At 40.3% G+C, this 26,778-nt stretch overlaps 2 protein-coding genes across 2 annotated transcripts in view; both read right to left on the bottom strand.

Annotated features, from left to right (window-relative positions):
* Positions 1 to 6,848, bottom strand: part of LOC118478243 (multidrug resistance-associated protein 1-like) — a gene marked incomplete at its 5' end in the record, with an annotated part of 10,781 nt that extends 3,933 nt beyond the window's left edge. Inside the window, 5 exons of the mRNA XM_035971443.1 lie at positions 558 to 724; positions 2,012 to 2,170; positions 4,039 to 4,185; positions 6,366 to 6,467; positions 6,726 to 6,848. Coding sequence (XP_035827336.1) covers positions 558 to 724; positions 2,012 to 2,170; positions 4,039 to 4,185; positions 6,366 to 6,467; positions 6,726 to 6,848 — 698 coding nt within the window. The remainder of the gene's footprint in view (positions 1 to 557; positions 725 to 2,011; positions 2,171 to 4,038; positions 4,186 to 6,365; positions 6,468 to 6,725) is intronic.
* Positions 6,849 to 7,190: 342 nt separating this feature from the next.
* Positions 7,191 to 26,778, bottom strand: part of LOC101858207 (canalicular multispecific organic anion transporter 2) — a gene marked incomplete in the record, with an annotated part of 29,982 nt that continues 10,394 nt past the window's right edge. The window contains 18 exon segments of the mRNA XM_013086129.2: positions 7,191 to 7,495; positions 7,987 to 8,131; positions 8,486 to 8,717; positions 9,556 to 9,718; positions 10,789 to 10,882; positions 11,788 to 11,974; positions 12,537 to 12,704; positions 15,392 to 15,568; positions 16,477 to 16,603; positions 17,786 to 17,852; positions 18,837 to 18,918; positions 19,546 to 19,692; positions 21,004 to 21,141; positions 22,308 to 22,441; positions 22,930 to 23,116; positions 23,835 to 24,015; positions 24,929 to 25,180; positions 26,492 to 26,632. Of these exon segments, the coding sequence (XP_012941583.2) occupies positions 7,207 to 7,495; positions 7,987 to 8,131; positions 8,486 to 8,717; positions 9,556 to 9,718; positions 10,789 to 10,882; positions 11,788 to 11,974; positions 12,537 to 12,704; positions 15,392 to 15,568; positions 16,477 to 16,603; positions 17,786 to 17,852; positions 18,837 to 18,918; positions 19,546 to 19,692; positions 21,004 to 21,141; positions 22,308 to 22,441; positions 22,930 to 23,116; positions 23,835 to 24,015; positions 24,929 to 25,180; positions 26,492 to 26,632 (2,911 nt within the window).

The raw sequence follows: 26,778 nt of genomic DNA, 5'->3' as shown, positions 1-26,778 counted from the left end.
GCCTTTCCCAAGGACACGACGTCAGGCCCCTGACGGGATTCGAACCCACGACCTTACGGTTGCGAGTCCGAGAGCCTAACCACTAGGCAACTGACGCCATCATATACAGGTAGCCTCTCTCCTATTTGTTAAATTTTCAAGAGAGTGTAAAACCTTAAATTTTTCAAGTAACTCATTAGAAAGACAATAGGTCCTGAAGTTCTTTGGTCAGAACAAATTATGTGCGTCTTTCAATACAATGTAGAATATTTAAAGTCTTCCAAACTGACATCATCTTCCATATAAATTCAAAAACCTTCAAAGCAGTATAACGTCAGAGACATCCAAATGGACTCAGGGCTTGGTGGCCTTCTCTCAGCGTATTAGGTTTTTCTTGCTTTACCCGAAAGCACACCTGAATAAGGAATTTTTCACATTCAAAATGATGTAGTTTTGAACATGCATTAAATCAAACTTACAGATGCAACCACAAAATTTTTCTGCAATGATGGTTGCATGTAAAAAATAAACCCATCCCCCCCCCCCCCAAAGTGAAACTTGAAGTGTGTGACAAATACCTCAAATTCTGACCACCCTCTTCACAGACATGGAGAAGTCTCTCTGGCAGACTCGTCACAAAGACTTTGAGATGCGCATTCTCCAGGGCTTTCCAAACCTCTGCATCACTGTGCCGCATAAACGGATCCAAGTTCATTCTCAGGGTTCCAGAGAACAGCACAGGGTCCTGAGTCATTTGCAAAACGTACACATCCATGAGGACATCGGTTTCAATTCACTTTTAGATTTAAAAAAAGTTTTATTAAGAGTTTTACGGCATTTGCAATACAAATAAGTCAGATAAGTGCAGAAGATTAGAAGTGTTGCAAGAGAGTAACAAACACAAAAAAGAAGGAAGAGAGTTAAGGACAATAGATGTCTGATAGGAAAGAAGGAGAAAACCACACCAGAGCATCCGCCAACCACACACAGCTGAAGATTAGAGGTGTTACAAGAGAGTAACATTCAAAGAAAACAAAAAGAGGAGATAAAGGATGATTGACACTTGATGGGAAAGGATGAGCGAACTGCACTAGAGCACCCACCAACCACTCACAGTTCACTTTTAGAAAAGCAAAGAAGAATAAAATACACAGTCTAAGTTACTATATAAAAAGAAGGAACTTGATTGGATGATCACTCAGGTATTTTTTCTCAAGTTGTTTGGGACTTTCATTACAGGGTAGGAGGACCTCCCCACGGCAGTGCCACTGACTGACGTGTCTTTAGGCCATTCCCAAAGAGTGGATATTAACATGTTCTTATGCACAGTAGAATTGTAAATGGGCTGATTTATCAATGTCATGCTCATACTGTCGCGGAACAACATAGGGGGAACTGCCGCTTTTTCTTTCCTCATCATTACTATCGTCATCTTTCTTCTACTTCATTTGTATGTTTGTCACTTTCTTGTGAACTGCTATTTCCAGGGTGCCTTGATAGTCGAAACAGACTTTGTGCTGTTGAGGCTAGAGAGGCGTACAGAGTAAGCCTGATTCCCTGTTTGGACTTCTTAGTTGACATCCACCCCTCGGCGCTCATATGACCTGATGCAGTTGCGAGCCCTGTGAAACCTTACTAAAACAAGGGAAGGTGGGACTGAAAACATTGCCATCTATGTTGCCTCAAAAATCTCTGATGAGGAAAAAGAGTTAATAGCCCACTGAGCACCTCTAAGGCACCTTGGCAGCTGAAAGGTGAAGAGCTAGCATGCCCAGATCAGTAGAATGAGATGAATAATAATTTATTTATCTATCTTTAATCTTAGTAAGGTTTTACATCGCTCGCAATTGCAAAAGAGCCCTAAGGGGTAGATGTCAACAGAGAAGTCTAAACGGGGAATCAGTCTTATTCTGCTCGCCTCTCTAGGCTTCAGGTTAAAAAAAAAAATCTGATGAACATTGGGGAAAATAGTTCAGGCTATATGGGGAAACAATAGTTATGTTTCATACCTCACCAAACAGTGGAATCTTACCTGAGGAAGAATGGTGAGACTTGAGCGAACATCATGGAGCCCGAGAGAGCTGATGTCCACTCCGTCTATGATAATGCGGCCTTGGAAAGCTTCCAGCACTCGGAAAAGTCCCATAGAGAGAGAGGACTTGCCAGCTCCTGTGCGGCCCACGATCCCAACCTAAAAGAGGCATGGAGAGATTGTTTACTCACAAGCAGATAGTTGATCATTATACTGTTTAGCTCTGCCAGGTCAGGTGATAGAACTTGCTGTCAAGCAGGGATTATACTGTTCATCTATTTATTCATATATTTGTTAATCAATCAGTTAATTAACTTATCTATTTATTTATTTATTTATTATCATTGGTTATACCCCACACCACAAGGAATTTAAATCCTTATTTCTTCTATTTTGCTAAGAAAATTTTCCTCTGCATGGACATTCAGACATTGATGAGCAAACTATTACATTACCGTGGAACATTCATTCCCTTTCAACACTGTAAGGTTAGTTAAGAGGCAGGACGGCCAAACTTTACTTCCGTCTCTGACAGGACTGACCCAAGAAGGTGGAGAGCCTTGAATGCTCCCCAGACAACTCCCAATTTAAAAATACCTCAGTGTGGATTCAAACTAAAGTCATCCAACAATAGCCCGACAAAATACCAACTGAGTTAAAGGGTATGCCTGCTGAACAAGTTAATTTGATGAAATGTCTCCTAAGACAGAAGTACTGGCAGTACTTAAACATATTAATCCAAACAAATCTTGTAAAAAAAACAACACCTATGCATGAATGTGTCATGTTTTCCTTGATAATATTCAGCGCCCTAGGTCATGCCATGCAAGGCAGAATTTGTGCTTGTAAATGACTGTGCCAGTGAGAGTTGATCGACTTGATCAGCTGTAACAAAGATGCCTTTCCGCAAACAATGATTTCAAAATATGCCCAGTTTCCCCAACCGATACGTGAGGAGAAGTGAAAAAAGGAACGATTGAAAACCCTCAGGCAGTCAAGATTTAGTTTCGAAAGAGTCAAAAAATGCATCTGTTCAAATAAAAATGTCAGGTGTAATCAGTAACACCATTTTTCAAACTGTAGAGACTTGACAGAACATCGGTTGTGAACTAAGTACAGATAAATCAACGTTTATTTTACAAGCGCCTTATAGACACATGTGCACATTAACAATAAAACAACATAAGTTTAACTCTTTTTATCCGGGCTACGAGTATACTCGTAACGAGGACCAGTCTGGGCTACGAGTATTCTCGGAACAGCGATACGGTCACGTCAAAGAAGCTAGTTCTGCTTTTAATTACCGAAATACGCAAATACGGCGATGCTAGCTCTGTCTGAATATTTTAATTTTCTAATGAACAGTGGTTTCTTTGTTTTTGATGGGAGTAGAAGCTTGAAAGATGTCTTGAAAACGAACATTCACGACCGACGAAGTACTTTTTGAAGTGGCGCTGGGTTGTGAGGGGGAATGATACTTCTTTGATGAAAGTGACTCTGAAATAAGTGCCGTAAATTCCGTTGTGGATGATAAGAAACAGGACTTAGACTCATCTAATAGCGATTCAGATCATGGTGAAGGGGTCAGTACTAGAATTCGTGCTCGATGGGTAGGGCTAGATCTAGATCTATAAAATCCAATGGGACGTCGTGGGCGCGGCAATCAGGGTCAAGTTCGAGGATGGAATACACCTCAAAATCTACATTGTGCTATTGATGTATTTCCTAACCACATACATTTACAAAAACTACATTCAATTTCTAATGTAACTGCCAAATTTCCTTAAAACTTTAGAGTAAATGTAAGAAATATATACTTTGAACTATATGCACTGACTTCCGACTCCAACGGCGCGGCGACCCCAGGACTGGTACTGAGTCTGTGGGGGTACGGCTAGGATAAAAAGAGTTAACTGGACTACTTTGCATGCAGGTGTCGTGCAACTAAGTCGCGACAAAACTGTAAAAAAAAAAAAAAAAATTCAACTCTCCAAGGGATTGAACAAGAAAGGGGAGAGAACACAAACCTTTTCCCCGCCTTCAACTTTAAACGTGAGATTCCTGAGCACGAGGTCGAGATGAGGCCTGTACTTGGTGCTGTACCCGTCAAACTCGATACGTCCCGACGGAGGCCATCCTTCTTGAGGTCGTCGGTGTGGCAGAATCCAGTCTGGCTGTCGAAGGGACGGCGTTTAATTCATAGATTTTTTTAAAGAGACAGTCGAACCTGTTCTAACAGCCACCCGTTCAAGACAATTATCAGTACAAACAACCACTTCCCACCTTGTATTTCTTTAAAATTAGAGCGACACTGTTCAAATTCAAGAAATCCACCTGTCTAAGACAACCATTTTTCTCCACGACAATGGGTTGCCGTCTTGGACTATGTTGACAGTGGGGGCTCTCCTGGCCTAGAGGTTAAGGTGTTGGCCTCTCATTCAAAGGTCCCGGGTTCGAATCCAGGTAGCGACCGAAAAATTTTCTTCTCTAAAATTGTCTCCATTCACCTCATTTCCTGCTCTCTAGCAATGTTCTGTCGTCTGCTTTCGTCTCCTCTTTCTGCCCCCACCCCCTCATCTCCGTTGCCCCCTCCTCTGGGCTCGTAACTCTTTCTGCAGCCTTTCTACTGCTACTCCTTGGCTCCTCCTTACTGCTGTCTTTCAGCCACACCTCTGATCTTCGGTAGGAAAGATCTACACCTAGCCTTCTCGGACAAGGGCGAAAAATCTCGGAGGGCCCGTGAGCAAGTTGCGAACATTAAAGATCCCAAGGGGGTCTATAATCGATAAGAGTAGGATTAGGCTGCCACCCTTGCAAAATCCAAAATTTCCTACCAACTGAAAAAGTATAATGTGTCCCGCGCGCTCATATAACCTTATGCATTTGCGAGCGCCATAAAACACTTACCAAAATTTTTTTAAATTTTGACGGTAAATGCTTGGGCAAAAAAACCCTTTTAACTTCCTATGAAATCTTGAGCTGATGTTACCAATTCATATCCTTTACAGCACAGTCTATTACATGACAATGTACATTTCAATACATTTCGATTACAGTGATACTACTAATTTTTTCTCCTCTTTAACTATCTATGTCCCCCCCAAATTGACCCACCTCTTCGTGGTGGGGGGGATTAGTACTCTTCGAATAGGAAAAGAAAAAGAGGAAGCTAATGGGTCAAGGGGTGGCCCAAAAAAGAGACATATTACTTTACTATGTTTCTTACTCTTTCTATTTAGTGCTTTTATTGTTTTTATTGTTTTACTTTATTACATTTATTAACTTTTCTTTTCTCCTCTCTCCATCGACAACCTTTCTTTGACCTGGAGTTGGGACGGGTATTGGTGGGGTGGAAAGCAGAGGTTCATTGTCAGCACTGTACTGGATGTGACTTTACGTAGGGAATACCCAGCTTCATACATGTATTAAGCATGCACTTATTGGAGAGCCCTATGACTGCAGAGAAGGTGCAGAGACCATTTGCTTCTTGCTTGTTGACAACATTAACCCTCTGGGATCTGCCATGCCTTTCCCTGCCCCCATCTCTCGGATGAGAGGACTTGGTTGCTCTGGGAGGGGGGGGGGGGGGGGGGGAATCTAGCTTCCAATTGGTATTATTACTACTATTAGAATTATTATTATTATATTATAATTTTTGTATTTCAGCAACACACAGCAACTATGCTTTTAATAGCGTCTTTCTCTTCTTGATCTCCTCAAACAACTCCCCAATATAATACAACAGACACCAACATACCCATTCATTTTTCTTACAATCTCTCTGTGATGGAGTTGGGTTTTTGTTTGTGGCATTGCACCTACAGCCACTGCTTTATCTCCTACCCCGAGATGGAAGGAAAAATCACAGAACCACCAGTTTTAGATGCTATTCACTATATATGTCTTATCCTCTTTAACTATCTATTTCTCATCTTTCCATTCCTTAAGTAACAAAACATTACTTTCAGGAGTGTCATCAGCTACCAACTTTATTAGGGTCTCAAAAGATACACATCAGAGCAAATCACAATTATAACCCTTAAAATTTTTCAATTCACCATTTCTTGACTACCATAATTCTAAATCTCTTTAGTCCACACATTATGACAATCAAGGTGAAAAGATTTTTAATACAAAGGTTGCTTATGAGAATCTAGAGGTCTAAAAAACGTGAACATGGAAGAATTTTAACACATCAAAAAGTACACACAAAAATTTCAATAGCAGCTAGTTAATTGAAAATTTTCATCAAAATCCAGAAAAAACAAAACAAACTTGGTGTCTGCTCTAAGGTGTGTGCACCTTTCCTACAGCTTCAATTTCCCTCAAATTTTCTGCACATTGCTAGGCTCACCTCTTGTGGCAGATTGGAATACTCCACAATACGCTCCACACTCACAAAGTTCGACTCAAGCAATGTACCGTTAAGTACAATCATGTTGAGAGCGCCAGTAATCTGTAGGAAAAAAAACAGTGAATGGAAAAGAGGGTGGGGGGAAAAATCACACTTGTAGAGAAATTTAAACTCATTACATATTCTTGATCATAAAAAAATAGTATTTTAAATCAGAACATTTTTAACAACAATTTCAAACATGCGAGGGAGCCAAAAGTATTGAAGATGTATAAATTACACTTACAGTCACCCAATAATATCAGCTCCAGTTTTGGTAAGTAGAAAAAGAAACCCCAAAACAATCTTGTCCCAAATTACCTGAAGAGCATAGGTTATGGCTAGCCCAACAGTCCCGCCAGAGACATCACCAATAAGGATTGCAAAGAGCGCGGCAGAAAGCACAACAATACTGCCCAGCATTTCTAACCTCAGTCTCAGCCACCTAGACAAAAGAAGTGAAATGTGGTAGGTGAAAGATCTATATCTTCTACAAGGATTTCAGGGGGTTCAAAACTATATATATGTATGTATGTATGTGTGAAAGAGAGAGAGGGAGGGGATGTGTGTGTGAGAGAGAGAGAGAGAGAGAGAGAGAGAGAGAGAGAGGGAGAGAGAGAGAGAGAGAGAGAGAGAGAGAGAGAGAGGGAGAGAGAGAGAGAGAGAGAGAGAGAGAGAGAGAGAGAGAGAGAGAGAGAAAGAGAGAGAGAGAGAGAGAGAGAGAGAGAGAGAGAGAGAGAGAGAGAGAGAGAGAGAGAGAGAGAGAGAAAGAAAGATAGAAACAACCTACCCCAATAATGATCTAAATTCTGGGGACGAAGGCGGGACGGTGCAAAACACACAATCCCACGAAACGGAGTCTGAACAAATCATCTAGCCATGAAAAAATCTTCCCAATTGCCTCCCTCCTCCCACCCTTGTTTACCTGCAGAACCACATAGAGCAGAAAGATGGGCACAGCCACAGCCAGAAAAATTGGGGTACTGTAGGAGATGACCACCACAATGGCCATCAGCTGGAAAATGTTGTGCAGCGTGATCCTCACCAGGTGGGGGAACAGAGTGTCGATGATGTCCATGTCTCGGGAAAACCTGTCAGGAGGGAAAAGGAATACAGTCAGCGATATCAGGAAAATCTGTTGAGAGGGTAAAGGAATAGTCAGCGTCATCGGGAAAACCACGGGAAAATCTGCCATGAGGTTTATGGAACACAAGGCTGCCTACCTCAACCTTCCCATTTCAGGTAAATTTAGGGTCAGTTTCAGCTATATTGGCCCAAAATGAGGTAGTACAAAGACAAACAAGGAAAAAAAAAAAGATGATCGCTGCTACTCTTGGGGTTCTTCTTCTTTTGAACCTCACAGACCACTTCTACATCGATTAAAATATTCATCATCATCAATGAAAAAAAAAGGAGATAAAGACTAAACACATGACCATAGTATAGTAACTTCCAGCCCAACTAAATTAACTCAGATAGCACTCAATGCAGATCAAGGATCCCATACATTTATGCCCATAATGCCATGTTTCATATGTAATAATAATATATAAAGATACCCTCCACTCCCTGGCCAACTCACCTGTTGAGAATTCTACCAACAGGTGTTGTGTCAAAGAATGCCATAGCTTGATGAAGTATGTTGGTCAACATGTGGTTGTGAAGATGCCTGGAGGCATGCACAAAGTGCAAAAACACAATCAGGATGAAGGCTCCGTTCCCAAATACTGCAAGATAGAGAAACAAAAAAGGGAAATGTTTTCCAAGATTTAAGGCATTAAAAAGTCTGAATAGGCCATGAATTGTAAATACGCACTTCATGCAAGGAAAAAAACCAACTACTTTTTGTTAACATTTTTCTCTCATATCTAAGCTTTCAGAAGATATAAGATGGCAGAGGGGAGGAAGGTTTGTCTGTTTAGCATATCTTACATGAAATTTTCTAAGAATCTTATTTCAGTCAGTAAGAAGCAGTGTAGCATTAGTTCCTTTGAATCAATTGTTACAATTTTTAATGGGGCAAAAGCCTGCTAGTAAATACTATTCACTGGACAAATGCAAACACATTGAGCAAACTGTACCTTGAAGTCCATTGAGTGCAGAATAGACTCCGAGATAAAAATACGTTTTGGACCTATATGTGTGCATGTGGGAGTTGCTCTCGTTGCGCAGAAAAGGATCGTCCGTCCACTGCGACAACCAGATGCCTGTGCCAACGTTCAGACCTTGGTATGCCACCAGGCACAGAGGAACCAGGGCAGCAGAAACAACTCCAAATGCTCGGATAACTGCCATCAGCACTGCACCTCGGATCTTTAGGAGTTTGGGGAGGGGGGAGATTGGAAGAGGAGAAAAATCAAATTCATGAGGTACCGCTTTTAAAAAAAAGGATCCATTTAAAGGGCAATAACTTGGTCATTTTTTCCACCAATTTCAATGAAACTTTGAGGAAATAGAATTCAGCCACATTACATCTGTCAACAGGAAAACAAAAATCAAACACCAAGTTCGAAAAATGTCATGTAAAAGTGGGTCCTCTTTTTTTAGACATCCTGAATAATTGTTCAAGAAGAATGAGCAGACACAAATACAGTTGGAATTTTCCAAGGTGGCCACCCAATGTCGAGGTGAAAAGTGGTTGTCTTACATAGATGTCTTGGACAGTGTCATTACACATTTTTTGAAAGTGAGGACGGAAGTCGGGAGTGGTTGTTTATACAGGTGCTTGTCTTCAACTGATGCGGACGCGAGAGGTTACTGACACGGACTTCTGAGATATCCTTTACAATGTTCAGCAAGACCTAAATTATAGCTGATGCAGTATCCAAAGGAGACCTTGACCTATGTCAAGATGTCATGGCCAAAAAATTAAGAAGTCACAGCTAAAACAAGCTTAATTTTTATTTTTTATCTGTGAAAAAAACTCAGTGCCAACATTTAGGAAATAGCACAATGATATAATTTAATTACACATAGTTGAAAACTGACAGTCACTTCAAATTTCTTCGCTTCCTTTTCAAAAAAAAAATATCAAGACACTGTCCAAGATGTTCACTTGTCTAAGACAGCCCCTTTTCTCCTCAATAATGGGTCGTTACCTAAAAAATAAGTTCCATCTCTGCCAACATAAGTGAATCAACGGAGAAATTACCTTGCCAGTTTCTGAAGTTTCCTCTTCAATCAGTCTGTCTTGACCTTGTGAAGTAGAGGCAGTCTGCGACTTGTTCTCGCTTTTTCCTCGTGCACTCCCTTCTCCCTCTTTATCTGTCATGGACTTTTCACTTCCAGTCGCTGATGACTGACTGTGATGTGACCTGATCATGGAGGAAACACGCACAAAGAAAGCATTATCAGAGATGCCAATTGGCTACCCCCCAAAAATATTTGTGTGCGCAGGTATTCAAAATTTACAGATTACATTGTGTAATATATATTGTATGAAGACTATTATCAATATTCCCTCCCTGAAATTGGGCAAAATCGAGACAATGCTAGAAATTTGGTTTCCATATTAATCTGGAAAATCAGCGCCTCTAATCAACTACATATGGCAAAATATAGAGTTGGTAGTCCAGTGAATAGACTGACGTACTTACACTATTAAGATCACCCTACAGATTTTGCTCTAAGCCCAAAATGGTGTATTTTTTAAACAAACTTTACACAAGATTTCCTCACTTCACTCAGGTGAGAATGGAACAGCTGGTTGAGACAGTGAAAGATCTTGTCAGCATGTTAGGTGTTCGAGTGCTTCTTAAATAAATGGCAGCTTGCGCTGGATGTTTTCCAGGAAATTGAGAACGTGTCAGAATGTTAAAGGCTCTGTTGGGGTAATAACAAAATCTTAATCACCTATTGTCTACTTTCCTGTAAGGACATGTGCTATATAAATAGCCTGTTATTATTATCATTGAGTCTCAAAGCTACCAAAATATGCATTACAAGATAAATATTCCAAAAGGTAGCTTTTATTTAAATCTTCGGAGCGAATCACAAAATAAAGCTTCTGGCAACAGCACAGCTCTGCCTTCTGGTGCAGGTTAAGTTATCATAAACTTTTAAACTGTCACCACTCTCCAGCAATCTCTTCACAACAAAGATATGTGAAGCATGCTGACAAAAATGGGTTACTTCTCGGATTCAAGCCTTTAGGAAATAGATACATCACACTTATAGGTGAAGTTTTTACAATTTATAAGTATGAAATAATAAAAGACAGGTTCTAGTTAAAGAAAATGGCATCAAATAAAAAAGTTACAAATTTGACCCTAATGTTGATTTTTGGCCAATATCTCCATTTGTGGATTGCGAGAAGTAACTCATTTTGTCAGCACGCCTCACATACAACAAAGGATAAATACAAAGACAAAAGAAATCGGTATACCTAGTTCTGAGCAGTTTTTTTTTGGTATCGTCCGGCAGTTCTTCCGATATAACAGTGCCCACCTGTGCAATGATCTGATCTGTGAGTTTTCCAACTGTGGGGGAGAAAAACAAAAACAGAAAAACATTTTGAAAACAAAATTTATAAGTGGGATAAAATATGTGAAATGTCAATAGCTCTTTCACAGTATTCAAAATTGCCTATGACAGTCATCGAGTAGAAAAGTTGTTGTTTTAGACAAGAAGTCATCTTGGATAGTGCCATTAACCCTTTCAGCCCCATGCACGTATATTTTCAGCAGCACTTGTACCTCCCACCATCCCAAGAGGGTATATTCTCAGTTTCCGGGGTACCAGATTTGCGCTTTTTTCAAAATTAGCAAACCTAATTAAACTTAAATTTTCAGAAAATTTTTTAATGTACCTTTAAACATATGTTATTATCTAAGTTTCATAACAAAGATGCTGCGTTACTTTTTAGTAAGTCTGCCTCTTTTTCTGAAATACTGCTGTATTGGCTGGGACATAAAAAGGCTGGGGCTGGAAGGGTTAAAATGTAGAAAAGATGCAAGGGGGTAGCAGGCAGAGGTCGTTTGCACAGGTGATTATCTCCGGATAGTAGCTGTTCTAGCAGGTTCGACAGAAATATTTTAGTGCACAATATCTCAGGAATTCTTCATCATTTTAAAAAGAGAATATTGCCGAAATGATCTGATGACTATCCATTATGAGTACAAGTATTTTGTTTACGCATTTCATGTCGCGATGCTCACATTCTTCGCAAAGGTTTCTCAGGCACAATCTTTTAATCAATTTTCACTTTCTTTTGGAAGGCCATTCTTTCCCACCTCCTCTCACTCTCCTCTCCCGCCCTTCCCTACTTCCAGAGCCCATTTGCTGCGGCAATGAAGCAAAATGAGTGAAAAAAAATGCTTAATACAAGGCAAGCAGACATAAAAGGAAACTATTTGGGATGAGAGAGTTTTTCCAAGATCACTACCTTCTTCATCATTGATTTCATCATCTGCATGCTCCACCAAGTAAGTCTTCACAAATTCTGCAAACGGCCCGTCGTGATTCATGAGCTGTTGGTAACTGCCAGACTCGGTGATCCGCCCCTGATCCATGACTATGATATGGTCAGTTAGGGGGAGCCAGTGTATGCCATGAGTGACAAGTATTCTGGTCTGAGGAAAGCATGGAGAAAATTGAATAGTTCTTTTTCAACTGCTTGCTGGCACAACTTAGAAGAGTCAACATTAAACATTTAAGGTGTAAATTTGCACCAGAGAAGTACGCAGGGAAAGAATGTTCCCTAAGTGATGAAGAAATCTGAAAGAAGGTCATAAAACGCGTCAGAATCATGAGTAATGCAAGTAAAGTCCAGGTCATCTGACGTCTGAACGAAAGGATTTCAGACTAGAATTAAAACAATTTGATGACACACATACATATAAAAGCAAAGTGTCTTGAAGAGGTGACAGTAGAAAACAAAGCAAAGAAAAGGAAATGCCTAATTTAACCTAGAAGACACAATTTCTCAGAGCATTGCCTAAACCTTAGCAGAAGTTTTTCATTGTTAAGTCCATAAAAAAGGTCAAGTCCCCTAAATCGTTAGTTTTAAATGGCAAGATTTCAATACACTGTGCGACATTTAATTATCCCAACGATAACTCAACACGGCCATCACTGGTTACCTCCAAAAACAATAAAAGTTGTAATATTACCTCCAGATGTACATGCACTAACCTTTTTGCCTAGAAGTCCGTTTGGTCCCAAAACTTGCTCAAAAATGTGTCTACCCACATGTGCGTCTACGGCGCTGAGTGGGTCATCCAGGAGATAGAGGTCAGCGTCGCTGTACGCGGCGCGTGCCAGACTGACACGCTGTTTCTGACCACCAGACAAGTTGATGCCCTGTGGGTGCACCATTCCACATAATGGGGTTATGCATGGTTTAGTTTTAGTAAGAGTTTTACAGCACTTGCAACACAAATACTTTAAGTGCCGAAGATTAGAGGGGTTATGAGAGAGTAATATACTTTTGTTTTGTTCGTTTTAGTAGAGCTTTTACCTTGCTCGCAACTGCATAAGGTCATATGAGTGCAAAGGGGTGGATGTCAACTGAGAAGTCCTTACAGGGAATCAGCCTTACTCTGCTCATCTCTCTAGCTTCAACAGCACAAAGTCTGCTTCGACTATCAAGGCACCCCGGAAATAGCGGGTCACAAGAGTGTGACAAACATACAAAAGAAGTAGAGGAAAATGACGATAGTAAGGATTAGGAAAGAAAAAGCAGCAGTTCCCTATTGTAGTTCAGGCACAGTTATGAGCATGATGTTGGATCAGCCCATTTACAATTCTACTGTGCATTAGAACGAGAAATGTCCCCCCTTTGAGAATGGGCTAAAGACACTTCAGTCAGTAGCATCGCTCCAGGGGGTGGAGTAATATACAACTAATGGAGGAGGAGAGATAAGGACAATAGATGTTTGATAGGAAAGAAGGAGCACACCACACCTGAGCACCCATCAATCACCCATGTTAAGCATGTGCATTTGAGTAAAGAGTGGCACAGGAACACTAACAGCCGTCAGGTACAGCACAGAAAAAGAAAAAGCAGAAGAGACAGAAGAACGAAGAGACAGTAAAAACAGTTGGACCTGCCAGTGGTGCCCTCCAACCAACCACACACACAATGACAGCATGTACAAAGTGCACCAAGGTGGCACATCGTGGAGGAAAAATTTACTTAATATAACAACAAACTACACAAACAACACATTTAAGTGTCTTGCCTCATTTAGGTGTTAGGGGAAATGAAAAAGCCCACAGACTGGCAGGTGAGGCCACCTCAGTTGACAACACGGTTCTACCAGATAGGGTTGAGATCCTGAAATGTCTCTCTCGCCAGCTGATTGAGGAGGAAGATAGGGAGGCAGAGGCCAGTACTGCCGTGGAGAGGACGATATTTTGGGAATGCAAAAAGGAAGCGGAAAATCTGGCATCCCTGCAGGAAAGAACAGAAGAACGTTCAACCAGATGTGCACTGGCACAGAGATGCCAACCACAGAAAACCGTAATGAGTATTGGGAAATTTGAAAATATGTATTTTCAGGGGAAAATGTGTATTCTCCACGACCGACCGACCTACAGGTTAAATGTTCAGGGTGTCCAGCAATTTTTCCTGAAAAAAATTTACTAGCTCACCAGCTCGAAAAAGGAGCACACACGCGTACAATAAACGTGTATCCAGTCAACAACATGTCAGTGTTCAGTGTCGTACTGGGGTCTTGTTTGACTTAAGTATTTCAGTCTTTTATAATAATATTTTCCTCTCATTATTATTATAAAAATTGAATCCTGTTTTGAGCATTCGGAAGGGCCTAGAACAAGAATTTCGACTATCAAGAACCAGTCTGGGTGTCATGATTCATATTATGAACTGACAGACTAAAATTATTGCTCAAACTCAGAGAAGAGCAATAACTTGAATGGCTAAAGTAGACCCATGCACTGTGAGAGTTGTAACAACTGTGGGAGGACAAGATGCAGTGACACTGAAAATCTGCCCGTCTTGAGTAGAAAGCTACAACATACACTGTAGGTATAATTTACTATCACCCATCAAATGGCACGCGAACATTTTATTTCAATTACACAGACTTGCAAAGTATGAAGGGTCCCGATTCCGCACACGGCCTGCACCAACGCGCGCTTTACAGAGAGCTCTAATCAAAATTCTTCACACCCCCCCCCCCCCAGTGTATTTTTTAAAAATCAATAATCCCCTCCCGTAGTCCTATACTTGGCAACGCCGTTACTCCCATCAAACGCAGTCTTTGCTCACACGATGCCGCATTTATATGTGATGCGAATGCACGCAGGTTCATTGACCGGTCACGATGGCGAGCCCGACAATCTAAAAATCGGACGACGCTTGTATTTTCTTATCTTTTTTTCCTACAAGTGACAGCACAGAGACAGTTCGAGAAATTTTATTTGCACGGCAACACAGCACGGTTTACACTGCATAACCTGCATGTCACAAATAAGTTGCATTATTAGTCTACCGCTGGCAAATTTCTCGGTGGTAACGAAAGCGAAAGTACATCTAGGTTTTCCCGATCAAGCCTCGGTGTCACATACACTTCTGTCTGCCGCCATAGCTGCCTGTTCGCGTGATAGTGAAATGTACTCTCGGAGGAGGAAAAGCTAAACGAATATAATATCACAATCCCGACAGGCAAAAATGAACTTACTGACCTTATCTGACTTGGTTTTCAAATATTCCAGTTCCGCGATACTGATACAATTTTCACAAAAGAGGGGACTTGAGATAATTAGGTTTACTCGCCCAAACTGGATCTCGTATTTTTCGCATTCCAGGATACGTATTTTTTCATGAAAAGTCGTATTCGCGTATTTTTGGCAAAAAATCGTACTAAAATACGTAAAATCGAACTGGTTGGCATCTCTGCTGGCACAATCAGTGGAAAGACCCTCGGCAACATTTTGGAGAGAGCAACGGAGCATCAATGGACATGTCCGGGGTGCAGGGATGTTGCTTCCTGAAACAATGAACAATGACTGAACTTCCTTACCTTCTCACCGATTTCTGTCATTTCACCAGCAGGAAGGAGCTCAATATCCGGCCTCAGAGCACAAGCATCAACGATCTGGTAGTAGCGGTCGGTGGTCATGGCCTTCTCAAAAAGAATGTTGTCTCTCAGGGTCATGTTCTGGATCCATGCTTGTTGAGCCACATACGCTACAGAACCCTAACAAACAAATACAGGACTTACATTCATCTCAGATATATGAAAAACAATCATCTCTTCCACATATTTTTAAAAAATTTTGCATGGTGGCACTGTGGCGAGCCAGACAAACTGGCCTCACAAGCCGGTTCTTGTCCGTGGGCCAAAGTTTGGTGACCCCTGTCATAAACAAGAGAAGTCAAAGTGATTTAGCTCACACAAACCTTTCACACACTTTTCTACATTCTATAAATTCTGCTGGAGAAGATCTCTCCAATTTACCTAGGAGCTTTGTTCTCATTATTATTCATAACTCCAGTTTTGACAGTTCATAATTTTTCTTAAGTTTTAGTAAGAGTTTTACGGCACTTGCAACACAATAAGATCATATGTGCCGAAGATTAGAGGTGTTACAAGAGAGTAACATACAAAAAAAAAAGGAGGAGAGATAAGGATGATAAATGCGGGATAGCAAAGAAGGAGCAAACCACACCAGAGCACCCGCCAACCACCCATCATAATTTTCCTTCACCATCGGAAGTCCACGAAGACCAACACAAGAAAAGAGAGAATACATTTCTTTCCGATATAAATTGGACATCTGTACTCAAAACCTCTAAAGCATATATAAAATATATCTTTTAATGAACCGGTTGGTGTGAACAATTCACAGAAAACATTTGTATTACAAAATGGTTAGCGGCTATGCATGTTTTTTAGTTTTATTAAGAGTTTTACAGCACTTGCAACACAATAAGGTCATATAAGTGCAGAAGATTAGAGGTGTTACAAGAGAGTAACAAAAACAAGAACAAAAGAAGGAGGGGAGATAAAGACGATAGACGTTTGGTAGGAAAGAAGAAGCAAACCACACCAGAGCACCCGCCAACCACCCACTGCTATGCACGCACAATTTAACGATAACATACCTTCACTGAAAGCTGTCCCCTTTCTTTCTGCATCTCACCCAGAAGGGCAGAAACCAGAGAAGATTTCCCGGAGCCCACTTGGCCTACAACCGCCACTAGTTTACCTTTTGGTATTTCCAGCGTCAAACTGAAACAAGACATGCCCACAGAGAGAAGACACTTTTTGAGTAAAATGAAGCATATTTTTTAAAAATAGTCATTTTTTTTAGGTTAAGTAATAGTTTTACGCCACTCGCAACATAATAAAGTCTTAAAAGTGCCAAAGATTAGAGGTGTTACAAGAGAGTAACAAACATAAAAAAGAAGGAGGAGAGATCCGTTTTTTTAGTTTTAATAGAGGGTTTTACGGCGCTCGCAACTGCATAAGGTCATATGAGCGCCAAGGGGAGGGTGTCAACAGAGAAGTCTTTACAGGGAATCAGACTTACTCTGCTCGCCTCTCTAGCTTTAACAACACAAAGTCTGCTTCGACTATCAAGGCACCCCGGAAATAACAGGTCACAAGAGTATGACAAACATACAAAAAATGTAGAGGAAAATGACGATAGTAAGGATTAGGAAAGAAAAAGCAGCAGCTCCCTGTTGTAGATCAGGCACAGTTATGAGCAGGACATGATGAATCAGCCCATTTACAATTCTACTGTGCTTGAACGAGAAATATCCCCCCTTTGGGAATGGCCTAAAGACACTACAGTTAGTGGCACTGCCCAGGGGGGGGGGGGGGAGAAGATCAGGACGATAGATGTTTGATAGGAAAGAAGGAGCAAACCACATCAGAGCACCTGCCAACCACCCACATAGTCATTTGGTGCTCGGACAAAAGTAAGACAGACACACAGAAACAACAGAGGGAAAGTAGAGAGGCAGGACCTGTGGTGCCCTCCTACCACTAGCTTAAAAGATGCTTTTTCAAGGAATGGGCGTAGTATTAAAAAGCACTGAAATCTAGTAAGTTAACTGACAGTATAAGAGAGATACTCTCTCTCTCTATGTATGTGCGTGCACCACACACACACACACACACACACACACACACACACACACACACACACACACACACACACACACACACACACACACACACGCATCCCCCACGCACATGCACACACACACGCACACACACAGAGTAAGATGCACACACACATACATTAAGATGTACATACACACACAGACTAAGACACGCACACACACACACACACCCATACAGACTAAGATGCACAGACACACACACACACAAACAAACACACACACACACATACATTCACACACACACAAACACACAGACACATTTACAACAAATTTATTTTACTTCTTCAACGTTGGAGGTAATGTCTTGTCCCATGTAAACGTAGCTCCTCTCATGACCACAGGATGCTCTGTCATAAAAAAATGGAAAGGAAAAAAAAAGGTGTAGTAGTAGTAGTAGTAGTATAGGGTTTTACGGCGCTCGGAACTGCATAAGGTTATATGAGCGCGCGAAACACAAGTTGGTCTTGTTCACAACAGTTCGCTGTACGGCTGGCTTGGGTCAGTAGTTAAATCTTAAAATGTTAAAAAATCAGTGTAAATATATATATATTTTCGATCTAAAACAATTTTTCTAGTTAACATAAAAATTTTAAATAGTATCAATTTCACTTTACAATTTGCCATTTATAAAATTCAAAATTCTGCTGGGAACAACGACGGAAAAAAGGTGTGAGCGGTAAGGGCAAACAATGAAAATGATAGCCATGTCATGAAAGTACGTTGAGGACATTCAGGCAATCACATATGCTATACTAGAAAAGTTTGGTTCAACAGGTGGATAAGCGGACCCAGCAAAGCATTGTGGAGCGCAACATAGAGCACAGTGAAGCACAAAAGACACTGCTGACCATCTACTGCATCCTGACCTTTCCCCAGTCGTCCCGACTATGTCCTGTCACTGGCTACAGATGGGTCAGGACGAGAGAGTGAGGCTGACGACCTGCGTAACTCTCCCTCACTGTAATCCAAGTCAAGCGCAAGTCATGACTTCATTCCTTTTCAAAGTCTCACTAAGGGAACTTGGAACCCTGAACGACTCGAGGGAAACGCTGGCCCTAGATCGTCCCGCTTGGCACTGCAATCTAACGAACGGAGCCAAAGCAGCAAAAGCCAAGTGCATCGCTGAAGCCAAAGAAAAACGCAACGCGCGCAAGTCTAGACCTGCCTCAACAAGTCCAACAGCCGACTACCCATGACCACAACACTGGTGAACCTTCAGAGCTCGGATAGGCTTAATCAGCCATCTCCGAACCCACAGATGATACCAATAACTTCAAATGCCTAAAAATTGGCGAGCACCTGATTCCAGTGTGTGGTAACACAAATGTTACCTTCATCAGCTCCCTCCCTGTCCGTCTCTTCAAGATCCTCTCCACAGAAAAAATCACAAAGACGTTTGCCTGACACGTGTACCTTGAAATACAAAATAAACCAATAGTTTAATTAGTCAATAAAAACATTTAAAATTATTATCAAAGTACAAATGTCCCCAAAACAACAATAAAATAGATTATAGGGGTAATACAAATAGTAGAATCAATCAAACAGCTTAAAGGTTCTATAAAATCTTATTTCTGGAGTGGCTACTTCATCAGATAATCAGCACTTTCTTTTCATCCGACGTGGACTTCTATATTTTAACAAAAATAGTGGTCAGTACGGTGAAATGATGCAAATCTCAAATATATTTTCACAATTGAAAGTTGATCAGGATATATGGAGAATGCACTCTTTTGTCTGCATTGAACACACTACCAGACATTGACATTGGTATTAATTCTCTTTATAGAGAAAGAAAAGAGTTAATAACCTTCTCCTGCATTTTATAGCCTTTAAAAACAGTCAAGACGACTGATATAAACTAAAAATTAAGTACAATATCAAAAATGAAATTGCTGATCAAAAACTGGGCCACCCAACAAAAATACTTGAAAGGCAGCTAACTGACGTCAAAGCACTACTTTCCCTACTTGTATGAATATATGACAAAGTAATACAAACGTTTCGGCATTGGACATGGACATTTTCTGTAATCCTCACCTGGGCAACTTGAGTGACCAGCATTGGCAAGACATTGATGGGAACTCGGATGTAGTTGAAGATGTTCATGGCTACAAAAGCTTTGGCTGGCGTGAGAGCGTTCTCCGGGGAGATGAGGATGTAGGTGAGGAAAGTCAACACTGTCACCTGACAAGAAAGTAAGTCAACACTGTCACCTGACAAGAAAGTAAGTCAACACTATCACCTGACAAGACAGTCAACACTGTCACCTGACAAGAAAGTAAGTCAACACTGTCACCTGACAAGAAAGTAAGTCAACGCTGTCACCTGACAAGAAAGTAAGTCAACACTGTCACCTGACAAGAAAGTAAGTCAACGCTGTCATCTGACAAGAAAGTAAGTCAACACTGTCACCTGACAAGAAAGTAAGTCAACACTGTCACCTGACAAGACAGTCAACACTGTCACCTGACAAGACAGTCAACACTGTCACCTGACAAGAAAGTAAGTCAACACTGTCACCTGACAAGACAGTCAACACTGTCACCTGACAAGAAAGTAAGTCAACACTGTCACCTGACAAGAAAGTCAACACTGTCACCTGACAAGAAAGTCAACACTGTCACCTGACAAGAAAGTAAGTCAACACTGTCACCTGACAAGAAAGTAAGTCAACACTGTCACCTGATAAGAACCAGTTTTAGTTTCAGAAAAGGAGTGTTTTATGTTTTAGTAAGCATTTTATGGCACTTGCAACACAACTTGGTCATATAAGTGCAAAAGATTAGAGGTGTTACGAGAGAGTAACAAACAAAAAAATAAACAAACCCAAAAAAGGAGGAGAGATAAGAATGAGATATGTTGTAGAGGGAAAAAAGAAAAAAAACTCACACCAGAGCAACCGCCAACCACCTACTGAAAGGAATCAAGTTTTTTTAATAAAGAGAAGCACATCTGACGATAAAAGCAATAAATAGATCTTAAACTGTTTGGCAGTGAAGAAGACCTAGATCTAAAAGGGATTCAAATTCCAATTTTTTTTTTGTCACTTGCGTATCAATACTTTTTACTCAACAAAAGACAAGACATACATTCATGATTGCTATATTTTCTGCCTCCATAGGCATTTAAATCCTTTTTTTTGGTAAGTGTTTTACGGCGCTCGAAACTGCTTAAGGTCATATGAGCGTGCAGGACACATTAAACATTTTCAGTTGGTAGGAAATTTTGAATTTTGCCCTGGTGGCAGCCAAGGCCTACTCTTACTGGTTCTGTACTGCCAAGGGATCATAAACGGGCACAACTTGCATACGAGTCTTCAGAGACTTTGCGCCCTTATCGAAGAAGGCTAGATGTAGATTTTTCCTATCATAAGATTAGGGGTGTGGATGAAAGACAGCAGTAAAAAGGAGCCAAGGAGTAGCAGTAGAAAGACTGCGGAAAGAGTCAGGAGCCCAGAGGATGGGGCGAAGGAGGTGAGGGGGCAAACAAACTTACCATAACTGGAGAAATGAACCACGACAATGTGGCGAAAGATATGTACAGGGCTGCCTTCCTCAACTGTACAAGTTCAAGTCCCCGAGTGTTTCGAACTTGCTCATCGAATGAAGGTTCCCATGCATACAGCTTCAGCACCTACAATGCATAAACAAATCCAAAATAATAAGAATTCAAACTGAAACCTCAGATTGAAAATGTATCAAATCCCAAACACTTAGTTTAGATGTTTAAGGAGGTAAACTGCTCCAACCCTGCCTATGAGGGTCAAACAAGACTTAGTGGGATACTGTTGGGATTCAAACCAGAGTCAGTTTCTTAGTTTTAGTAGAGTTTTTACAGCGCTCGCAACTGCATAAGGTCATATGAGCGCCAAGGGGTGGATGTCAAAAGAGAAATCCAAACAGGGAATAAGGCTTACTCTGCTCACCTCTCTAGCTTCAACAGCACAAAGTCTGCTTCGACTATCAAGGCACCCCGGAAATAATGGGTCACAAGAGTGTGACAAACTTACAAAAGAAGTAGAGGAAAAATGACGATAGTAAGGATTAGGAAAGAAAACGCAGCAGTTCCCTGTTGCAGTTCAGGCACAGTTATGAGCATGACATAGATGAATCAGCCCATTTACAATTTTACTGTGCATAAGAACATGTTCCCCCTTTTGGAATGGCTAAAGACAGTTCAGTCAGTAACACTGCCCTGGGGGAAAAACCGGTGTCATCCGTTTCTTTGTCCAGCCAACTGAGCTAAGGGGGCATCTTAACCACATTAGAACTGCTCTACTCTTATAAAGTGAAGAAAAAAAGGTTCATTGTGAATGCATCAGATAGGAAATTAAAGACATCTGAGGAGAAAAGGGCTTAAACAAACAAGTACAAGACTATCAAGGTTACATTTCTGGAGGACGATTTAAATCTAAATACTCAGCAACCAAGTAACCAATGTGTAAACAAAAAACTAGATTAGATTCTCATATTTTTAGATGCAGAACTAGTCAAACTCATTAGGATGTGAACAAAAAGGTAATCATCATCATCACTGCCTTTCTTACCCTGCATCAGGGTATGGGTCATGAACAAATTTTCCATGGTTCCCTATCCAAGGCTAGCTTCTTGATAGTTTTCCACATCTTCCCACTTTTCGGTACATCATTGTCTGTGACTCTTCTCCAGGTTCCATGTGGGAACAAAAAGGTGGTAAAGTAAAGGCAGCAAATTTCACCCTTGGATTGGATTTTCACCAGTCTCATCCCTTTGAGGAAGAAAGGAAAGATTCATGTTTGCCTCTATATCAGTAACAATTACCTTGATGCCATTGAGAACTTCATTTGTGAGTTTAATCCTTTTGTCCTTGATTTTCAGTTGTTCTGCTTGAGCTTTCTTAATCAGAGAGGAAATCTTTGTGATCACTGGTATGAAAAGAACCAGGATAACTATACCTGTGGGTAAGAAAATTGTTTTTAATAATAGAGGATCCAATATTTTAAACTAACTTTTTTTGTCATCAAACCCCCTCCTGTCCCAATTTGAACAAAATCTCCTTTCCAGAGAGAAAGAAGCATAATCTAAGCTCAAGACCTCAAAGAAAATGTGAAAGTTGAATAAACATGTAATGAGGCTCCACTGTGCAAGAAACACAAATTATGTATATCATTTCTCTTTTTAAGACAAAGAAAAAGGGAAAAAAATTGATATCATTCATACTGAGATTAACCTACTGCTAGGCTAGCTCAATGAAATGATTTAAACAAAATAAGATTGGCTTATTACATTCTTTGACAAAGTTAATTATATAAAACAACTGTAAAAAGTAAAAACAACACCTATAAAACAACCGTCAAATGCAAAAACAATACCTATAAAAAACGGTCAAATGTAAAAACAATACCTAGAACATTGCTAACCAAAGGAAACAATTTCCACAGACCTGTAATGAAAGCAAGACCAAGAGCGTCGTGGAGCAAATAGAAACTTATGGACATAGACACGGGGAAGGAAAACACCACCCACGCAGACATCAACAAGTCCTGAAACTTGGCGCAGTCCACAGACATCAGGTTCACGATTGTGCCCACTGTGAATTTCCTCCTGGACTCTGCATTCATTGTCAATGCCTGAGGAACAATATGGACACACATAATCAAAACACAGATGAAATGTCCTTGCACAATAGAATTAAAGAAAGAAAGGTAGCCTACTCAAACCATACATTCAAATAACTCTTTACGTCATAGTTCTATTCACTATTTTGTTGCAGAAAGTTTATTTGAAAATAAATATACGTTAGCATCACTAAAAATACAGGTATCAAATTACAAGCTTGTATTACCCACCAACATGTTCAGAAGTGACGGAAGATTTGATATATGAGGACATAATTAGTAACTTGTGGTGTAGACAAGAAGAAATTTAAGACAAATGAGAAAAACAAAAAGAAACCGCAATAGACATGGCGATTTCTAAGATAAAACATGCTACGCATTGGTATTCTTCACTATCTCACTAAAGAGACATTGCCACATAAGGCAACATTTCCATAACTGTATGGCTGCTGAAACAGTTCATCTCTAAAGGCTCCAGGTGTAGGCAATGTAGGCAGAAAGAGCAATTTTATCTTGTCAGCAGGACTGTAGTGAGTCAAATGTCACCAAAAAGAAACAACACATTTAGACAAAGGCCCCTTGCTGTTTAAGAAGTCTGCTCTATATTTCAAAACTCCCTTACAATTAAAAAACAAATAATGGTTTTCAATATAGTGACAAAAACAGCATAAAACAACACAATACATATCCAACTAGTAATTCCCAAACTATTTCAGACTCATGGCAGTACCTTTTTATAAACTGCAGCCATCAGCATAGTTTTAATTTTAATTCCAATATTCCAGGTTTTGTAGACTTTGTGGTTGATCATCATGGAGTTCAGCAGTGTCACAACCAAGAAGGAGAAGGCAATAATAAAGCCTTGCCACTGTGGGTAATCCTTCTTGTGCTCAACGTACAGGATGATTTCACTGTAAAAATACAACAACAAAAACAAACTTGTTCAATATATAGTCACCAAACCTATTCTTCATTTTCTTGAGTGACTGTTCTATATGCAAGTAATTACTTACCTTTTCTCTAACCATTCCCTAACAAACGATAAACATAGAAATACATTGTTGATTCTATCCTACACACACAAAACAATCATGACAAACAAAAAACAACAACAAAAAATGGAATATAAAATCAAATGAAAGGTAAAACAAAAACGTACGTTTTTAAAGAAGATTACTGACATATTCAAATGTAATGTAAACAACTTCTTTTTTAGATTTAGTAGAAGTTTTACGACGCTCCCAACTGCATAAGGTCATATGAGCGCCAAGGGGTGGATGTCAACAGAGAAGTCCTTACAGGGAATCAGGCTTACTCTGCTCACCTTTCTAGCTTCAACAGCACAAAGTTTGCTTTGACTATCAAGGAAACCCGGAAATAGTGGGTCACAAGAGTGTGATAAACATACAAAAGTAGTAGAGGAAAAATGACAATAGTAAGGATTAGGAAAGAAAAAGCAGCAGTTCCCTGTTGTACATCAGGCACAGTTATGAGCATGACAATGATGAATCAGCCCATTTACAATTCTATTGTGCACGAACGAGAAACGTCCCCCCTTTGGGAATGGCCTAAAGACACTTCAGTCAGTGGCACCGCCCTGGGGGGGGGGGTTGTAAACAACATCAACATCAAATAAAATTGATTAAGAACTATACACCATCACAGGCAAAAACTAAACACAAAGACTAAACATTCAATTCCAAGACCAAAAACGAAAAGAATCGCAACAGGATACAAAACTTAAGTGAGCACCGACAATATGTATCCAACTCCTTCTCCACTCCACCTCAAGCCCTTATGAAAGTAAAAGTGTTATAAACTTACTTCAGGAGTAGAGTGTTCACGAAGACAAGGCAGTCTGCCATTATTCCAATGAACTGGACCTTTAAATAAGGAAGCCAGAAGATCTTCAACAAAACTTTGTACAGTGACGCCTTTTTGGGTTTTCTCCTTGCTTGCTGTACAAAGCCAACAGAGGCAGACAACAGCGGCGTCTGCTCATCATCATCAACTTCAGCAGAGCTTCCTTCCCTTAAGTCTGCATTAAGACACCCATTTGGTCTGGGATCCAAATGCCTGAAAACACAAAAATAAAATTGTATCATGACGTGGTTGAATCGGACGCTCAACAATTGGCATTTGGAGGTCATTTGTATCATATTCCAGCTTATTCATTTGTTTTACTTTTGATAAAAAGTTTACTTATCTATCTTGAATAAAAGTTGAGATATTTGCGACACAATTTAGATCCTTTAGAAGGCAAGCCTTTTTCCATCATGTCAGTCAGGGTCAGCCGAGCTTACCGAGCTTAGTGGGATTCAGCATACTTGCAGACGAACAGAGATACTCACATTGGGAGTGAACTGACATCTTTTGAGAGCAATGGCACACAGATTAACCACTACACCACAGATGCTGGTACAGTAAGCCAGGAAACATCTTTTTTTTAAAAGCGTTTTATGGCGCTCACAACTGCATCAGGTCATATGAGCCCGCAGGACACATTAAATATTTTCAGTTGGTAGGAAATTTTGAATTTTGATTGCGTGGCAGCCGAAGCCTACTCTTATCAATTTTGGGCCAACAACAGATCTTTAATGTGCGCAACTTGCACATGTGACCTCTGAGATTTTTCGCCCTTATCTGATAAGGCTAGGTGTTAGATCTTACCTACCCTAAGATCAGGGGTGTGGATGAAAGACAGCAGTAAGAAGAAGAAAACGAGTAACAGTAAAAATGCTGCACAAAGAGTCACGAGCCCACAGGAGGTGGAAAAGGAGGTCAGGGGGTCGATACAGAAAGTGGAGACGAAAGCAGACGACAGAACACTGTTAGAGAGCAGGCAGGAAAGAATGTGAAAGGAGAATATTTTAGAGAGGAGAAAATTTTTCTGTTGCTATCAGATTTGAACCCGGGACCTATTTTAACCACTTGACCACGAGAGCTGGAAACATCTATGTCTGGTAAAAAAGCAATACGACTTCAGCAGTACAGCTGTATTAATTCAAATATAGTCAAACATGCTTTAATGACCACTTGTCCAAGACAATCACCTGCAACAATCACTTCCAACTTCCAACCTTGTGTATATTCTTTTCTATAATGACAACATTATCCAAGACATCCACCAGTCCAAGACAACCAATTTTTCCTCAACACTGGGTCAAAACTTGGCTGCGAAACATCGGACTAATACTAAAAGGACAATATAATACACACACACAACAAAAAACCCAAACAAACCAAAAAGCAAACAATTCAGCCATTATACAGTTGCAACTGGGATAAAAACGCATTTCAACTCAAGCATGTTTATGTCTGAATTGAGTTCAACAAAACAAATGGGTGGCCTTCTCAGACAATTTTCACTATATCTACGTTCATTACCTGTTTTTTAGCTGGGTGTGAACAAGCTCTTTCTTCCACGTACTCAAGAACTGCGGCACTATGTTAGTGCTGTGCATGTAATGAGGCATGTCTACAACATCTCTCAACTCCAAGGGTTTCTTGTAGCCTTTGTAGATTTCCCTGTCACAAAGACATAAAACAATTAAAGTTAAAGGTTATTTTTCTGGCAGTTTTTTTTTTTTAACATACATTGACTTTGTGAAGGGGATGCAGACTAAATTAAGTGAGTGAGTGAGTGAGTGAGCATGTGTGTGTGTGTGTGTGTG

Source organism: Aplysia californica, unplaced genomic scaffold, assembly GCF_000002075.1.
Source record: "Aplysia californica isolate F4 #8 unplaced genomic scaffold, AplCal3.0 scaffold00438, whole genome shotgun sequence".
Lineage (NCBI taxonomy): Eukaryota > Metazoa > Mollusca > Gastropoda > Aplysiida > Aplysiidae > Aplysia > Aplysia californica.
The sequence above is the reverse complement of the archived record's forward strand: the minus strand, read 5'-3'. Positions and strand labels throughout refer to the sequence as shown.